Raw genomic sequence first — 18361 nt, 5'->3', positions numbered from 1 at the left:
GAAATCATCGCCTCCGTCCCATAGGCCAAACCGAAAGAAGACTCTCCGGTCGGAACGCGGGGATCGTTCGGTAAGCCCACAGAATAGAGCCTAGCTCGTCAACCCATAGGCCTTTGGCTTCATTTAGTCGGGTTTTGAGCCCGTGTAGTATGGTCCGGTTGGTCACCTCGACTTCGCCATTGGACTGTGGATGCCCGACTGAAGTTAGTCGGTGCGTGATGTGAAACCTTGCGCAGAAGTCTCTGAAGTCTTGGTTGTCGAATTGCCGCCCATTGTCGGTGATGATGGTATGCGACAGTCCGAACCTGAAGATGATGGATTTTTGAACGAAGTCCTCCATCTTTCGTTCGTAATCTGCGCCAGGGGCTCGGCCTCCACCCACTTGGTAAAGTAGTCGATGGAGATGACTATGAACTTTCTTTGACCCGATGCTGGAGGGAAAGGACCGAGAATGTCGACCCCCCACTGAGCGAAGGACCATGGAGCGACAATAGGAGCGATTTGGCTGGGCCGGTCGGTGCTGTACGTTGGCGTACTTCTGGCAAGGTTCGCACTTTCGGACCAACTCAGCCGCGTCCTTCCTCATGGTGGGCCAATAGTAACCCTGTCGCAGGACTTTGTAGGCTAGGGATTTGCCCCCAGATGACTTTCGCAGATTCCTTCGTGCACTTCCCAGAGAGCATAATCTGCGTCGGTCGGTCCCAAGCACCTGAGCAAGGGAAGGGAGAACGACCTTTTGTAGAGTCGGCCATCCATGATCACATATTGGGAGGCCGACCATCGGAGCCGCCTGGCCTCCGTGGGATCTTCAGGGCCGATCCCGTCGGTCAGGAACCGGACAATCGGGTCCATCCAGCTTGGTTCAGCTGTCAGTTGTAGCATCTCTTCGGTCCGATCGATACTCGGCTGCTCGAGGTTCTCCACGAACGTCTGACCCAAAGAGTCGAAAGCCGAGATCGTCAGTCTGGAGAGTGCGTCGGCCCGGGCGTTCTCCGTCCTAGGGATGTGGAAAATTTCAAAATATCTAAGGCGTGTCACGAGATCCTTCACTTTCTGGAGATATTTTGCCATGACTGGGTCTCGCACCACGAATTCACCTTTGACCTGCCCCACGATCAGTTGAGAATCGGAGAACGCCTGGAGGCAGTCGATCCCAAGTTCCTTCGCCATCCTCAAGCCGGCAAGGAGCGCTTCATACTCGGCTTGATTATTGGAGGATTTGAAGTCGAATCGGAGGGCGTACTCGGTGACTACCCCGTCCGAGTAGGTGAGCAGGAACCCAGCCCCACTCCCTTGAGCGTTCGAAGCTCCGTCGATGTGCAGTACCCAGGTGGAGATCGGGTCTGGCTCGGACACCGCATCTCGTCCCGGGTCCATACCTTCCGACCCTTGGTCGGCCGTCGGGCATTCGGCGATAAAGTCGGCCAGGACCTGGGCCTTTAAGGCAGGTCGCGGTCGGTACTGTATGTCGAACTCGCTAAGCTTCATCGCCCACTTCGCTAGTCGTCCCGAGGTATCGGGTCGGCGTAATATCGCCCTCAGGGGCTGGTTGGTGAGAACAACAATGGCATGTTCCTGGAAGTATGGTCGGAGTCGCTGTGCGGAGACGGTCAGGGCAAAAATCATCTTTTTCATCTCCGAATACCGGGCTTCCGCGTCGCGGAGCACTTTGCTGGTATAGTAGATGGGCTGATGGGTTTGGCTCTCATTTTCTCGGGCGAGCACCGAACTGACCGCCTCTGGGGAGGTGGCCAAATAGAGATACAATGTCTCCCCGACCCCCGGCTTTACTAGCAGCGGCAGGGAAGCCAGGTACCTCTTCAGATCCTCGAAGGCCCGTTGGCACTCGTCCGACCAAGAGAAGCCCTTCGCCTGCCTCAGAATTTTGAAGAACGGGAGGCACCTTTCAGCCGATCGAGAGATGAATCGACTGAGGGCAACGATCTTTCCGTTCAGTTGCTGGACCTCCTTCTTGGTGTTTGGGTGACGCATGTCGATGATCGCCTTTATTTTCTCAGGGTTGGCCTCGATCCCTCGCTGAGAAACCAGGAATTCGAGAAACTTCCCTGAGGTCACCCCAAAAATGCACTTAGTCGGATTCAGCTTCATTCGATGTTGTCGCAGAGTGTGGAAGGTCTCTTCGAGATCTTGAACATGATCCGGAATCTGCGCACTTTTCACCAGCATGTCATCCACATATACTTCCATGTTGCGCCCGATCTGGTCTTTGAAGACCTTATTGACAAGTCGTTGGTAGGTGGCGCCGGCGTTCTTCAGCCTGAAGGGCATCACCCGGTAACAGTAGAGGCCCTTGGGGGTCACGAAGGCAGTGTGCTCCTCGACTTCGGGCGCCATCCGGATCTGGTTGTACCCGATAAAGGCATCCATGAAGCTGAGCAGTCGAAATCCGGACGTCGCATCCACCAGCTAGTCGATCTTTGGAAGTGGAAAGCTATCTTTTGGACAGGCCCGATTCAGGTCGATGTAGTCAATACAAATCCTCCACTTTCCGTTGGCTTTCTTGACCATGACGACATTGGCGAGCCAATCGGGATATGTGGTTTCTCTGATGAAGCCCGCCTCGAGCAGCTTGTCCACTTCTTTGTCGATGGCCTTCTGTCTTTCGGGAGCAAAAGTCCTTTTCTTCTGCCTCACCGGCCTCATTGTTGGGTCGATGTTGAGTCGGTGGGTTATTGTCTCTGGGGGGATGCCCGACATATCTGCTGCCGACCAAGCAAATATGTCGGCGTTGGCCGTCAACAGCTCCGTCAACCGTTGCCGTTCTGGGTCGGGTAGTTGAGATCCGACCCAAACCTTTCGATCGGGGTTTTCCGCAATCGGGACTGACACGAGCTGTTCGGCCGGCGAGCCCCGTTCTCCCTCCTCCCATTGGTCCAGTTTGTCGATCGTCAGGGAGCCCCTCGACTCGTCGCTCCGAGCGAAGATCTGGAAGCATCAGCGAGCGAGCTGTTGGTCTCCATGCATCTCCCCGACTCCGTTCTTGATCGAAAACCGAACTAGAAGATGGTACGTCGAGACGATCTCCTTGAGGGCGTTAAGTCCGGGTCTTTCAAGTATGGCGTTGTAGGCCGAAGGCACTTGGACAACCGCGAAAGTCAAATGAACCGTGCTTTGCCGTGGTTCGGTGCCGACCGTCACGGGCAGGGTAATTTCACCTTCCGTCGCGACGGCGTCCCCGACAAAGCCTACCAAGGGCACAGGGACCCTCTTGAGTCGGTCGGTTGATAGTCGTATCCGGGAGAAGGTCAAGTAAAACAAAATATTTGTTGAACTTCCATTATCTACAAAAATTCTTTTTACATCATAATTGGCTATTGTTGTCGAGACAACAACAGTGTCGTCGTGGGGAGTTTGGACGCCCCGAACGTCTTCCTCCGTAAAAGTAATCACGTCGTCTGGGCGCAGCTTCTTCGTGGGCTCCCCTCCAGCAGTCGTCCCCGGGCCAAATCGTTTGGAAATCATATTGATGACCCCAGCCGTCGGCTGATTAGTCGTCGCTTCCTCAGTCGGCTGGGATTGTCGGTCGGCCACTGGCCGAGTCGGCGGGTTCCTCTGGAATTTACCAAGATACCCTCGACGGATGAGAGCTTCGATCTCATCCTTAAGCTAGATGCATTGCTCAGTATTGTGGCCGTGGTCCCAGTGGAATCGACAGTACTTCCGTCGGTCGAGGCCTTTTGCCTTCAGAGGCGGAGGCCGTCGCAGGTATTCTTCCCCCTCGATCTCCATCAAAATCTGTGCACGGGGAGCGGAGAGTGGAGTATAGGAGTCATACCTGGGGCGTGTCGGCCTTGGAGTCTGCCGTCGGGGCGACTTTTGGTTTCGTCGCGGGGGCGAGACCCGACCATCGGTCGGGGGTCTGCTAGATTCGGCGGGGTCCCGACCCTTCCTTCGCTTTTTCTTCGGACCCTTGAACTCGGTAGAGCGCCGGTCGGAGGCTCTTTCGTCCGCGCGCATATACTTGTACGCGCGCTCCAGCAGTTCGGCATATGTGCGGGGGAGGGTCTTGTCCAGGGAGTAGGTGAATCGGGACGCCCTCAGTCTCCGTTTCATGGCTGAGATGACCATGTCTTCGTTGAGGTCCCGGACCTCGAGCGTGGCCGTATTGAATCGCACCACGAAGTGTCGGAGCATCTCATTTTCTTCTTGTTTAAGGGAGAAGAGGCTGTCCGACGTTCGCGATGGCTTTCGGCTGGTACTGAAGTGAGCCACGAAAGAGTGCTCGAGCTGTCCGAAGGAGTGGATACTTCCCGACCGAAGACCGGAGTACCAGGCCCTGGCAGCCTTGCAGAGCGTGGCGGGGAAGCCGATGCAAAAGAGAGCGTCGGTTGCCTCCTGAATCGTCATGAGAGCTTTATAGCTCTCCAGGTGGTCGATTGGGTCAGTGGAGCCGTCGTAGGGCTCCACGTGCGGCATCTTGAACCGACCGGGGATCGGTTCGTCAAGGATGAGTCGGGAGAGAGGTGGGCGGTCTGAAAGTCAACGTCGTTCGAAGACTTCTGCCCGTCCATCTGCAACTGCACGAGCCGACGGTCGATTTTCTCGAACCGGCGTTCGTAGTCGTCCGTCCGTTGGTGCTGGGAGACCCAGGAGTGGAGTCTCCGAAAGATTCCGAGAGGGAGGCGGACGTCGTCCGCGGTCGCTTCTCCCTCCTTACACGTTCCAGCTGGGAGGGAGAAAGCTGCTGGGACCGATGGGCATCGCGCCGCGGCCGCGCCTCCTCCCCTCTGTGGGAGCGCTGTGGCAGGCGCTCCCGCGGAGACGACGGAGATCGGCGCGGGCGTCGGCGGCTGCTCCTGGAGGGCATCGGACGCGCCGCTGGTTGCCCGATCGGTGATGGCGGCAGCCGTGCCAGTTGTTGCTGGAGGCTTTTGACGGCGTCCGTCAGCACGGTCATCTGCCGTACGATCGTCGCGATCTGCGCCTCCGTGGTGACCGCGGGGTGCGGGGAGCTAGGTTCCGCCGCGGAGGGTGGCGGAGAGGTCTCTTCCCGGCGGGAAGAGCGTCTCGCCGACCTGGTGACTCTCGATCGTTGAGCTCTTGTGTTTGTCATTAGTATCTACTGCTTGCGTCCCCCCTTCCTGGCGCGCCAATCTGTTGCGGCCAATCCCCTCGTCGCCTGGTCGCCGGGAATGAACGCCTGCAAAAGAAAGTCCGCACTAACCGGAGGCGGCTCCGACGGGGACCCTCCGACGGTCAAGTCAGAGAGGAGACTGGGCAACAGTGAAAAGAAGACAGAGAGCTCAATCGAGAGAGGGAAAGAGAGAGAGAGCAAGCCTGGGAGTTTTTTCCTCGGAGCCCCTAGCACTGTTGCCTTCCCCGATATATATAGTGAAGCATGGTATGGCGCCGTCATTAATGGCGCGGACAATTGAAGAATTGTCAATTCATCGTAGACTGTCAGAGTCGCCGTAAAGTTGTAAAATCACCGTGGGACTGTCAAATCGCTAGGGTTGACCCATGCTCTAGGTGGGATAATGCCCCTAGGCGGCAGTGCCGCATGCTGTTGTCAGGACCGACAGTCTCTGACAGTAGTACGACGATCGGAGGAGTCGACCGACCTTGGGTCGGTGGCCAGCTGAGGGGCGTCGGGTAGAGATTCGGACCCTCCGACAGTCAGTCGGGCGTGTCGTGGGAGTCGGGCATCGGACCTCCTGGTACAGTCGGTCGGGAGGGCAGAAAGGGTCTGCCCGACCAACGTACCTTCGGTTGGTCGGCCGGTTTCAGTCGGTCGGTCGATCGAAAGGTCGGTCGGTCGGTCGGTCGGTCGGTCGGTCGGTATATCCCAACACTAGTAAATATTTATTATTAAATATATTATTATGTTAAATAAATGATTATTTATAAATACTATTAATTAATATCTTAATATATTTTATTAATATAACATATTCATATAACTAATATTAATTATCTAATATAATTAATATAATATAAGTTAGGGTGTTTCAATCAAGATATAATAATTTTAAATTATCTTCACTCGGTGATTATCGTAAAAAAATAAGTACCATCATTCTGATTGTATTTATTTTATTTTTTTTCTCGAAAAAAATGGACATGGAATCACCGTTTATTTTGCTATCTCTCATATCCATTTTTTGTACTAAATATGATAATTTGATGTTAGATTTATTTTTCTATATCAAATTAATTAAATCAAATGAATCCTTAGAAAAATAGATATAGGTTCCGTCATCTATTTTACTATCTCTCTCAATATTAATATTGTAAGCTGACGTATTATCCCTAACCAGGCACAGGGAGTGTTCCTCATACTATCAGTTTCTCTTGAATCATGGAAACGACCCGAAAGCATTAATTTTCTGAATTTAATGTCGTTTCTATTACGGCCTTCTCTTATGGCCATCTTAATGCATCCCGTTCGGTCTCAGAAGAAGGTTGGCATGGCAGTGATGGGCTGGAATCATTGCAGGTCTAACTCCGAATTAATAACATCCAAACCTAAAAAGGATGCAAATTAGTAACCCCAGCCAATATATCGTACAAGGTTTAAAGGAGCTGAGGGAGACGGATGGCAAATGTGCCAATCTTTCGAGAGGGAGCTGAGTTAGCATTAGAGTTAACTAAAAGAGTCAACCAGGAGCTTTCTCTGATCTTTCCCCTCTTTATCTCAACAGAATTTTATATTAAATTTTTTTACATATATATCTCCTAAATATTTAAATTTACATAAATATCTTTTCAAAATTAATATTTATATGTATATCTTCATAAAATACTTATTTTACACGTATATCCTTCTCTCTTTTTTTTTACATATGTACCTACATCATTTAACATCATTAAAAAATTAATAGTTTAAAATTTCAATAACCAAAATATCTTTATGAGTAGATATACAAAAAAAAAAATTATAAGGATATATATACAAATAGCAATGTCGTAAGGTTATTCATGCAAATTTAAATATTTAGAAGGATATACACGCAAAAAATTTTAATTTAATTTTTATTTATTTCATCTAAATGGATGCAAACCCTCTTACCCTATAATGTAGTAAATAGTACATAATATAACAACACGATGATAATATTATATAATATTTTATATATTAGAATACTATATTATATTTTATTTTTATGCAAGATGGGATGATCATGTTCATTTTATAACAACATGATATACTTCATGCACTTTACAAAGATTTTTTGATAAAATTTTTTAAAATAAAATATAATAAGATTATAAATTTTATTATTATGTAATGCTGAAATCCACAACTATATCCGTTCTATGCAAATGTATAAGCTATGCATCTAATATCAGGTTTAGATACTTTTCTTAGAAGCATATTATTATACATTAGAGGAAATATAGATGGTTATGATCTGTTTATTTTTTAAATAAAATAATTTTGATCTATTATTTGGTAAAAAAATTATTTTATCTATATAAATTAATAAATTAAGTAAATTTATTATTTTAATTATTTATGTTAATTTTTCTCTATTAGAATAAGGAAAGAATTAATAAACTCAGAGAGGTGTATTTATGCTAAGAATTTTTTGCGTGTATATCCTTCTAAATATTCAAATTTACGTGAATATACTCATAAAATTACTATTTGCATATATATCCTTATAAATTTTTCTTTTTGCACATCTATCCATAAAGATATTTTAGTCATTTAAATTTTAAACCGTTAATTTTTAACAGTGTTAGATGATATGGGTGCATATGCAAAAAAAATATATTTTATAAGGGTATATACGTAAATATCAATTTTGAAAGAATATTTATGCAAATATGAATGTTTGGGAGAATATACATGTAAAAAACCCCTTTATATTTTGGATTCAACGTTGCAAGGCAAATGCAAAAGAAAAATGAGCTTATTCTATGACTTGCACCAAAAAATGTCTGTCATTTTTATATCATTTATCTAATATGAAATATTTTCCTTGGTACACTTCTTGCATCTCTCAATAAATTAAACTAAGAACTGAAATGGCAGTTAATATGCAGTTTGTACTATAATATGCAGAATTAACATGGTAGAGATTTTTATATGAAGAACAAAATTTTTATCAATATGGTGTTAAACAAAAGCTACTATGAGGAATAATACGTATCACATTAATCTAGGCACATGAAATTCAGCAGGGAATAATATGTATCGCAGTAGTCCGGCCACAGGAAATTCAGCTAGAAGAAAATTATTTATTGGTGGTAGCGCAGGCTCTTTAAAGGAGGCAACAATCTCAGTAGATGTGATCATATTTTAATTAAAATGCCTTTGGATGTTCAAGTTATAACATCGCTTGTTGCGCTATGCTCCACTCACTTCACTCGCTCCCCTCCAACAAAATTATCCAATACAATAAGACAGAGATACATATACAGGATCACAACATCATCGATGGTACAACAAGATGATATGTCCAATATTTATTACAACTCATATGCATAACCATACGTGAGAAGGTACCACTTTATTGGAGGCTGCACCCCGACCTTTTATTTTTTTTTGGATGAACATTTGACCTCTTATTCCCCCCCCTTGAAAAAAGGGCACGCTCGAGAGGTTGCAGTTGTGCCGCCGGTGGAAGAATCAGCAGCAGTAATCTCACCAGAGGTGGCGAGCAACGGACCCTTGAGAAGACCTCCGAACAATTCTGCTGGATCATAGTAGATCTCCACCTCTTCTGCCCTCAATTGCTCATCTACCTGAACAGTTTATGATTGGAGCAATAACATAATATAATGCAAGAAACTGAAATGCAACAAGACTAATTGAAAACGTCTCTTTTGATGGAGGATTGTTTTAGATTATGTAGGAATAATATAAAAAAAATGTAAATTTTCCATTAGGAAAACCAAATCTTTCAAATTGAGGATAATATTCTGGGTTGGTAGTATCAAAACTCAACTTTCACCACCAAAACACATCCATGATAAACATTTAGAGAACTCATGGCGATTGTAATTTGAGAATAGGATCATTGTTACTATTCTTTGAGAGTTTGTAAGAGTCCATCATGGAGCCCTTGGGCCCTTGCCATGTCCTGTTTCTTTTGCAATTAAGCCTTCTAGAAAAGAAGATCACCTGACCCAAGGAAAAAAACAAGATATCTGATCCTAGAAGTCTATGGCTGTTATGGGTTTCATATAAGATATTTTTGTTTTCATTCTTGAGAGATACAAGTGGACAGATATGGGGTCGGGGAATCTGGAATAGTGAGGATTCTTTTGGATGCGTGAAGATGACACGGCATTGATGGGTAGCAGCACGAGGCACCCAAGCGTCCACTTAAGTCACAAACGCTCCTAGCACCACTTCGAAAATCCAGCACTAGCAGGACCAAATCCAAACTTTCCATAGACAAAGGAAAGGTTAACCGCCAACTTAACCTAACCACTAAAGTTAATCATGGGCTAAGTTTAAGCATAGAAAATATCAAATTTTAAATAGATCTGGACCAACATCCTACTAAAAATTAATATAATTTAGGCCCGAGATTTAGCCCATGATCAGCTCTACTAACCAGCCAAGTGGAGCCGAGTTGCGTCTAAATTGCTTGGGCTCTAGTTGCAAATCTGAACTACTTGAACTCAACTCCGACTCAAGTCAAACTTGACTTTGGTTATTTAATTCGGCTCCTATAAGCTCGAAGCCATGCTTTTGCCGAGCCAACTCAGGCTTTTCTTTGAACCATGCCACTCTTTCATGTTCGAGCTAGGCTTGACAAAAAAATTGGGCCGAACTCCAAAAACTATTTAAGTTCAGCTTAATTTCTAATTGGTCCATGCCCAAAGGAAGCTGAACCTGAGCTACACATAAGCAACTCAGATCATTAGCAAAGTTCTTTAGCAAAACATGGAATGGTTTTCGTAAACAAAGTCTAGATGACTAAATGAATTGTTTCTGAAAATACCATTAGGATTTGAACCCTGCACTTTCTTTAAGGTTAAGCCTTCAAGAGAAAGATGCTAACTACTTGAGCCAATGGCCATTGGCTATTATCTTTATAATTCATGCTCTCTAAAAGAGCTTAAAAGCAATGGCATCAAATGTCCAACTTTTTGTCAATAATCCTTGGCTATAAAACAAGTAGGTCTATAGCCAAGACATGCATCATTGCCTAGATCTCAATTTAATTTCTTTGGGGGGGTTAAGCTAGATCTCAATCATTAATGCTCATCAATATGGCACGAAGAAATTCTCATCCCTTAATATCCCGGTCAATATAAATTTACATATTTTGATGTATGGGCTTAAATATATTATCAACATTACATTTTTATAATCATAGTCTTACTTAAAAATGAAAGTTAAATCATTAATGACTTTGCTTTATTTGCATTTAAATATCCCCAAAATACAATTTTTTCTTTTTCTTATTATACATAAATTGGATCATAATCTCATAATGTTATAATAATATATTATTTTACTCTATCCATAGAATGTTAATATCAAAAATTTATTGTAAATAATATGATATAAGATCAAATTAAGCTTAATATGCAACAATATTAATAATATTAATATTATTGGCAAGTAATGCTGATTAATATGAAGGAAAATGCCACATTAAAATGTCATAGTCATATCTATATTATAACATAGATTTTGTGATATACTCAACGAGCTTAATATGCAATCAGTATGAGCATATGAATATCAGTATTAATAGTCAATAAAATCAGACTTATAAGTAGTACCGCTCTTCTTTAATATAATTTTTTATTTCTCAAGATAATATATTTTATATCAATCATTACAATGTCCAAATGGCGCCATGACTTTGATGGTCCTTACGTAATATTTTATAACAACCAGGCAAAGTTAGTTTTTTTTTTTTTTTTTTTAATACAAAATCAGACGAAATTAGTTGTAGAGATCAAAAACGGCCAAGGATAAGACGTCGTGAGCAGGATACCTTGAGGATAGCCGTTCCATAGAACTCCACCTTTCCCCCAGTTGGTGCATGACCTTTGTAGGGCCCCTCCATGTACCCCCAGTGCCTGTACTTGAACGCGATCACCGGAGGGCCCGAGTACACTTCCATCACCTCCCACGCGAACCCACGAGGGAACGTCGTCCGGAACAACTCGTGCGACGACTCGAAGGTCTCCGAACCAGCCTTGTAGTACTGCAAATCTTCCGGCAGGGAACTCTGCAGCAGTGCGTTGTAAGTCCCCAGCTTCAGCGTCTCCTCCCCCGATAACGCCTGCCTTCCATTCACTGCGAACTTGAATTTATCTGGGTTGATGGTCTTGAGGTCTTCCAACCGGGTCTTATGAGACAACTCCATCTCCCACGTTTTGATGGCGTTCTGCACCGTCTCTTCCAGTGATCCTTTTGGCCATATCTACGAAAAAGAGTAGTCTTGATTAATAAGATCCAAAGAAAAAGCAATTAAGAGTAGAACGGTGGAAAGGAGATTTGATTTGATGGGCGTTTTACCTTTGTCCTTCCTTCTTCGAAGAGCTTGTTGACGAGATCATAGGTTGGAGGAGATCCATGTCTCCAGTGGGTGTCATCTCCTTCGCCCCCTAAATAAGACCTGTACTTGTCCCCCACTGCTTTCTCCTTTGAAGCTTCCTCCATATCCATGCCCACCACGGGTGCCCAGAGGAGCAACTGGAAACTTGGACTACAGAGGAACTTTTTTATTGTTATGTTCAAATGATTTGATTCGGAATTTAAGAACCGGTGCTTTGAAAGTCTGCAACCCTGCCAGGACCTTTGCGGCCGGCCATGATCAAGACGTGAGAATGCTTCCAAATCCAAAATGCACGTGACAACAAAGGATATTTTAATGCTATTTGGACAGGGAGGCTAATCAAATTATCTCTTCCGCAGAGAAGCAATTGGAAACTTGGACCACCAAAGGATCCTAGTGTTATTTTCGTATGATTTAATATTTCAGAATTTACACTTGGTAGAAGGAATTGGCAAGACAAGAAACCACTGGGGTCTTTCATAGCCTCCAATTTGCAGATGATGCTCTCATATTCAGTGGAGTGGGCAGGCAAAATATTGTTTCTCTAAAATTTATCCTATACTCCTACGAGCTGCCGATAGGTTTAAAAATCAACTTCGAAAAGTCAACGGTATTAGGACTAGGGATTACGGACAAACACAGACAGGGATCAGGTTGCAGCTATTTTGGGAAGTAAATCAGGTGTTGAAAGAAAAATATCCAAGTTTGTTCTTCATCACACCCAAAAAGAACATCACAGTAGCTGAGGCATTTTTTCAGATCATGAACAACAACTATTGGCCCTTCTCACTTCATCTGAACACCTATCCAGGGTTCCAACAACTGAAATAGGAGCTAACCACACTTGATTTATCACAGGGATCTGATAGCCCTGAATGGAAATGGTTTCCAGATAAGAAATTTTCATCAAAACAATGCTATTTCTTCCTAATGGACAGTGGCGTGAGACCAATGTTCCGTAAGATTGTGTAGGGAATCAGAGTTCCGGAGAAAATTAAATACTATATCTACCTCAGTTTTCATGACCAAATCCTTCCTAACAAAATCAAACCTTGCCAAGCGTGGGTGGCAAGGAAAAAATATCTACTCACTTTGTGATTTAGCCTCGGAAATAGTGGACCATCTCCTTCTCCAATGTCCCTTTTCACGACAGGTATGGTCAACTGTCACGGAAAATCTTCACCTAAAAGACCTCCCCCAGAACCAAAACAGTTTATGGTGCTCATGGAGATTTGAAGAACCCATAAACTCTTTGCAACAGCATCTTGACATTCTATTGGCAACCGGATTACGGACTCTGTGGAAAGAGAGGAACAACAGATGCTTTCAATATCATGCATTCCTACCAAAACCCGTAGTCATTCAAATTGCAAGGCTCTACACTCTTTGGACCAAACATCTCTTTCCAGAACCTGCTTCTGCTGATCAGCCAATCAGCGACCGTATGAGGGAGCTTCTGGGCAGAACTCAGGTGGGGTCACTCACGGGTAGATCGAACGAGGTATGAGACCAGTTGGACATTATCAAATTCTTGAGCAATATAGGGTGACATCAACTGAAAGAACAACCCAGCAAGTTACAACACAAAATAAACCCGCAAACAGAGACCTGAAATGCCTCGCCAAATCTGAAGCTGAAACTCTGTTTTTAAATCTGTATGAACTCCGTATTTAAAAACTGCATGAATTCTGTATCTAATATGAAAGAAGTAATCTGAACTGTGAAATTGATTGCTTCTTACTCCTCTAAATTATAATAGATCTAAAATATTGTACTTATCTACGTTCCATCAGTGAAAAAAAACCTCCTGAGTTCGATCTTCACTAACTCATTTACGTCAAAAATATATATATATTTCAGAATTTACGAAGAGGTGTTGTGAAAGTCTGCAACTGCGGCGGCATCCTTACGGTAGCTTAATTATTAATTGGATCAGATCCAATTGATCATGCCAAATCCCACGGTGGATAACACGCCACATTAGTCCTGTATTTCACCAATTTCCTGTCGCGCGTCACCCACCGCACGTATGGTTCGAGATTTGTCCTGGTCCATGCAATAATTTCTCCGGACAGCATTATCATCAAGTTGTAAGAATGCTTCCAAATCCACAACTGTAGAAAATAAGGGCAAAGGGCTTTTTTTTTTTTTGGTAAATAATATAATATTAATGTTCCTCGGCTCGGGAGACTTGTCAGAGCTGAGATGTGATTAGTCTTTTGACCGAAAACTGCTAAAGGACACGTGGAAGACGTACAGGTGGGTACGCGTGCGGTTCATTCGACTAAACCACCTCATTATCTGGGCCGCCCGTACGCCCGAGCCAGGCACGTTTGGTAACGGGCATGGATTTGAGTTTTCAGTCCAACGGGCCGGATCAAGTTTATAACTCAAGCACGTCATTTAAACAGGTCAGACTCGAATCTACATCAATCCAACCTGAACCCAATTATATAAATATTAAATTAATAAATATTATTAGAAAATACCCACCGACCGACCGACCGACAGGCGGAGGGACCGACCGACCGACTGACGGCCGGAGGGACCGATCGACCGACCGACCGACAGGCGGAGGGACCGACCGACCGACTGACGGCCGGAGGGACCGACCGACAGCCGGAGCGACCGACCGGCGGATGCCATCACCGGCCATTTAACGGCCCACGACCGACTGAGGATGTGTCGGTCGGGCATACTTTTCTCGACCGACTGGATCTGAAAGTCTGATGGCCGACTCACGTAAGGCTCGCCGACCAACAGAGGGCCCCGAATCTCCACCCGACGCCACTCAGCTGGCCACCGACCTAGGGTCGGTCGACTACTCCGATCGCCGTACAGCCGCCAGAGCTTGTCAGTTCTGACAGCAACATGCGGCACTGCCACCTAGGGACATTGTCCCACCTAGGGCATTGTCAACCCTAGTGATTTGACAGTCCCACGGCGACATGACACTTTTACGGCGACTCTGACAGTCTACAGTGAGTTGACAATTCCTCAATTATCCGCGCCATTAATGACGGCGCCATACCGTGCTCCACTATATAAATCGGGGAAGGCAACAGTGCAAGAGATCCCCCCCTCCACTTCTCGACTTTGAATCCACAGGCTCGCTCCTCTCTCTCTCTCTCTCGATTGAGTTCTCTGTCTTCATTTCACTGTTGCCCAGTCACCTCTCTGACTTGACCGTCGGAGGGTCTCCGTCGGAGCCGCCTCCGATCAGTGCGGACTTTCTTTTGTAGGTGCTCGTTTCCGACGACCAGTCGACGAGGGGATTGACCGCAACAAATATATTATCTATTATCTTAAGTATCCTTAATGATTTCCATTATTAATTCTCTATCCCATCCCTTACATCTTAATCTATAGTAGCTGACTTTTTTCATCGCGATTGGGAACTTAGGGATGGAGGGGGCGGTGCCTTCGTGGTTTCTCCTCATCTCCTCCTTGCCTCTTCCCCGCCTCCTTAACTCCTCTTCCCTGCCTCCTGCTTGCCTCAATCTGGCAACAACCACCACCACCTCACCAGGCCACCGCGCCATCAGCCGTCGCCCACCACTCCAACAAAGCATTTAAAAAATAATAATAATAATAAAGTCTTTAGCGAAGCTCGAGGCTTGGCCTAGAAACCCGAATCATGGTATGCAGCGGGCTTGGGCTTAAAAAGGAGGCTTGTAGGCCGGGCCTGGGCTTGGAAATTTGTGCAGTAATCTGGAATGAGCCTGATCCGAACCCGGCCCAGCCCAGCCAATAATCAACTCTATACTTAGACGGCCTGAAAGCATTAATTTCCTGACTTTAATGCGATTTATATTACGAGTGATTCTTTGTGCACCACATGCGGTGCAATATGGTGCATCGCCCCTTCCCTCGGACCACATAGCCATACTTTCTCACGCAAATTAAATATGTCTGTTACGCGAATTGAGTTACACGTGCCTCTTCTACTTTTTTTTAGTTTAAAATTTTAAATGATAAAAATATTCATCTATTTTAAAAATTTTAATAATAAAAATATTTTTTTTCTTTATAACTTTCTATTTTCAAAAAGTCATAATATACTTCCAAGGTGTCATTACAGGCCACGAGATGTTATAACAGATCACGAGATGTCATAATTTTTTCAAAACAGAAAAATATTTTCGACATTCAAAATTTCAAACCAAAATGTGAAACTACAGACATTTAATGAGCGTTGGAAAGCGAAAACTAAGTGATCTATTGAGATAGTACAGTAAACTCCACATCAATTTTATTGCACCGCACACGGTGCACAAAATATTTCTCTTATATTAAAGTCTTCTTTCACGGCTACCTTTAATTTACGTAAGAAAATTTTTTATGCACGACGGGCAGTGTAAAAATTTTGATGTGGAGTACACCGTTTTGTCCGATTAGTTTACATAATCACTACTTTTCAATGTGCATTTTGTTAATGTGGCTTGAATTTTGGATATCTTTTTTGGACTCAAATTATGATCCAATCTGAAAAGCCCGCGTTGCGATCTGAATAAAATATTTTAGGAGGTCTGTGGTGGTAGCGAAGGGCATGGGCTTATCAGCCCATGCCCGAAGCCCACCATTGACCTCATTGGGGGGTGTGGGGGGCAACGCCCCCCACGATATGGACCAATATAAATATTGTATTTTCTGCCAATCTCGGCAGTTTTGTGAGAGGTTTGGGAAATCAAATTGCGGCTAGGGTTTGGAGAGTTCTTAAGTGATTGTATCTCTCTTTTCATCATAGTGAAATTTTTCTCTCGTGTCTTGCCCGTGGACGTAGGCTTTTCAGCCGAACCACGTAAATCTTGTATTTGTTTTTCCTTCTCTTCTTTATTTTGTGTGATTGTACGAATCTGTGTGTGTCCTGTATTTGTGCTTGCTATAACACATTTAATGCATGTAGCTTTATTTTTTCGTTTAAAATTTTGAATAACAAAAATATCTCTATTTTTTGAAAAAATTGTGACATCCTGTGTCCATATTATGATATCCTGTATCCAGAAAGTCATAATTTTTGTCTACGGGATATCATAATGTAACGCAGGATATCATAATATGTACAGAATATCATAATTTCTTTCAAAATATTGGAATATTTTCGTCATTCAATTTTTTCAAATAAAAAAATAAAATTGCATACATTAAATGCACGTTGGAAAGTAGTTAGATAAAAACACCCCTTCCATATTATGATATCCAGAGCTATATTATGATATCCAAGATCATATTATGATATACTGCATGTAAAGTTATAATTTAACATAGAATGTCATAATATGTATAGGAGTTATAATTTTTTGAACCATATTATGATATCCTATATATAAGAAATCATAATATGTTATAAGATATCATAATTTTTTTTAAAAAATAAAATATTTTCATCGTATAAAATTTTTAAATAAAAAAATAAAATTATAAATATTAAATATATATTAAAAATTGATGATTATATGTACTAATCATATAAAGTAATATATTTTATATCGAATTTTTTAAATCATCTTGGTTCACAAAGAATTTCTCATTTATGTATCCCATTCGGGCTCAGAGGGCAGTGATGGGTTGGATTAATGCCATCCAAAAGCGAAAAAGGATGACAAATTAATAACCTCAAACCTATATGGCGTACAAGATTTAAAGGAGCTGAGAAGCAAAGAGGAAGGCGGGTGGCAAATGCGCTTATCCTTCAACCGGAGGGGGGGTGGTGGGGATGGTGTTGCAACTTGCGATTGCTGTTTGGATCCCATTTGTCCATCCTTGGGATATTTTTCGTACAAGCGTGAGATATCTGCAAACACTCCTCTCTCTCTCTCTCTCTCTCTCTCTCTCTCACTCCCTCCCTCCCCCTCCTCCTCTTCTTTGATAAAAATAAAACATTTAACTCTTAAGATGAATACATAGGAGAAAATCAAAAAACAAATTATCTCTAAAAAAAATAAGCATCTCATATAGATCAATCTAAAGACATGATCCAGAATACTCCACAATAAAAATAACTATTCAGTCTGTTGCAGTATTCACCTCATAAAAAATATGTCTAATAATAAAATCAATACGTACCGACAACATGAATGCTATGTCATGCAGTAAAGAGTGACTAGCATCTCCACGCAAATATCGCTAAAGCCAAGATACTACGGTGGCAAAGTCATTCTCAATAGACAGATGATCAGCACAACGAATGCGACGCACATAGATAATCCTAAATCATTCAGCTTGGAGCTCCGCAGAAAGAATGAATGGATCAAAGAGATGAACACCCCCAACCGCAACGAGTGTGGATATGAAATCACGGATAATGAAGCCAACCCCACCACTCCTATCTTTAACACTGCTGTCAAAGTTGACCTTAAAAAATCTCGGAGAAGAGAGCTCCCAGATGATGAATTCATCATGGGTTGCTACTTGAGCAGATTGGAAAGTCCCAAATCTCTGAGAGTCTCGAAACCACATCAATCACATCAGCAGTCAAAGCTAGAGCTTTCTCCAAAATAAATTTTGTCGGACATCTTTTGACTTCAAACACTAAAATATTCCTAGTAAGTCAGATTTAGATTTACTGATATAGACCGCCTGAATGCCAACCGATCTTAGTGCTCCGGAGCCAGCAGTCTGCCTCAACTGCTCCAAAAACTCCTGGACCATAATCACCTCCTGAGGAAAAAATCTATACAGCTCGACCATATGCCATATCTGTACCGCCCTCGGACGATGAAAAAGAAAATGCTCAACAGTTTCTTCCTCCCTGCTACAAACCGAACAGATAACCTGAATGTGCATGCATCTCGCTCTCAGGAGAGACCTGGTTGGAAGCCGTGTCCATGCAACCTCTCAAAGAAAGAGACTCACTTGTGAGTGTA

At 43.6% G+C, this 18361-nt stretch overlaps 1 protein-coding gene across 1 annotated transcript; it reads right to left on the bottom strand.

Moving 5' to 3' along the window:
* Positions 1-8381: 8381 nt before the first annotated feature.
* LOC105047493 (pathogen-related protein) lies at positions 8382-11692 on the bottom strand. The gene is made up of 3 exons (XM_010926432.4): positions 11456-11692; positions 10929-11360; positions 8382-8712 (listed from the first exon to the last, which is right to left on the bottom strand). Exons 1-3 carry the CDS (start codon positions 11603-11605, stop codon positions 8533-8535), a joined length of 762 nt encoding a protein of 253 aa, XP_010924734.2. The 5' UTR covers positions 11606-11692; the 3' UTR covers positions 8382-8532.
* Positions 11693-18361: the final 6669 nt, after the last annotated feature.

This window comes from Elaeis guineensis, chromosome 6 (genome assembly GCF_000442705.2).
Source record: "Elaeis guineensis isolate ETL-2024a chromosome 6, EG11, whole genome shotgun sequence".
NCBI classification, from domain to species: domain Eukaryota; kingdom Viridiplantae; phylum Streptophyta; class Magnoliopsida; order Arecales; family Arecaceae; genus Elaeis; species Elaeis guineensis.
This window is presented reverse-complemented; position numbering and strand designations above follow the sequence as displayed.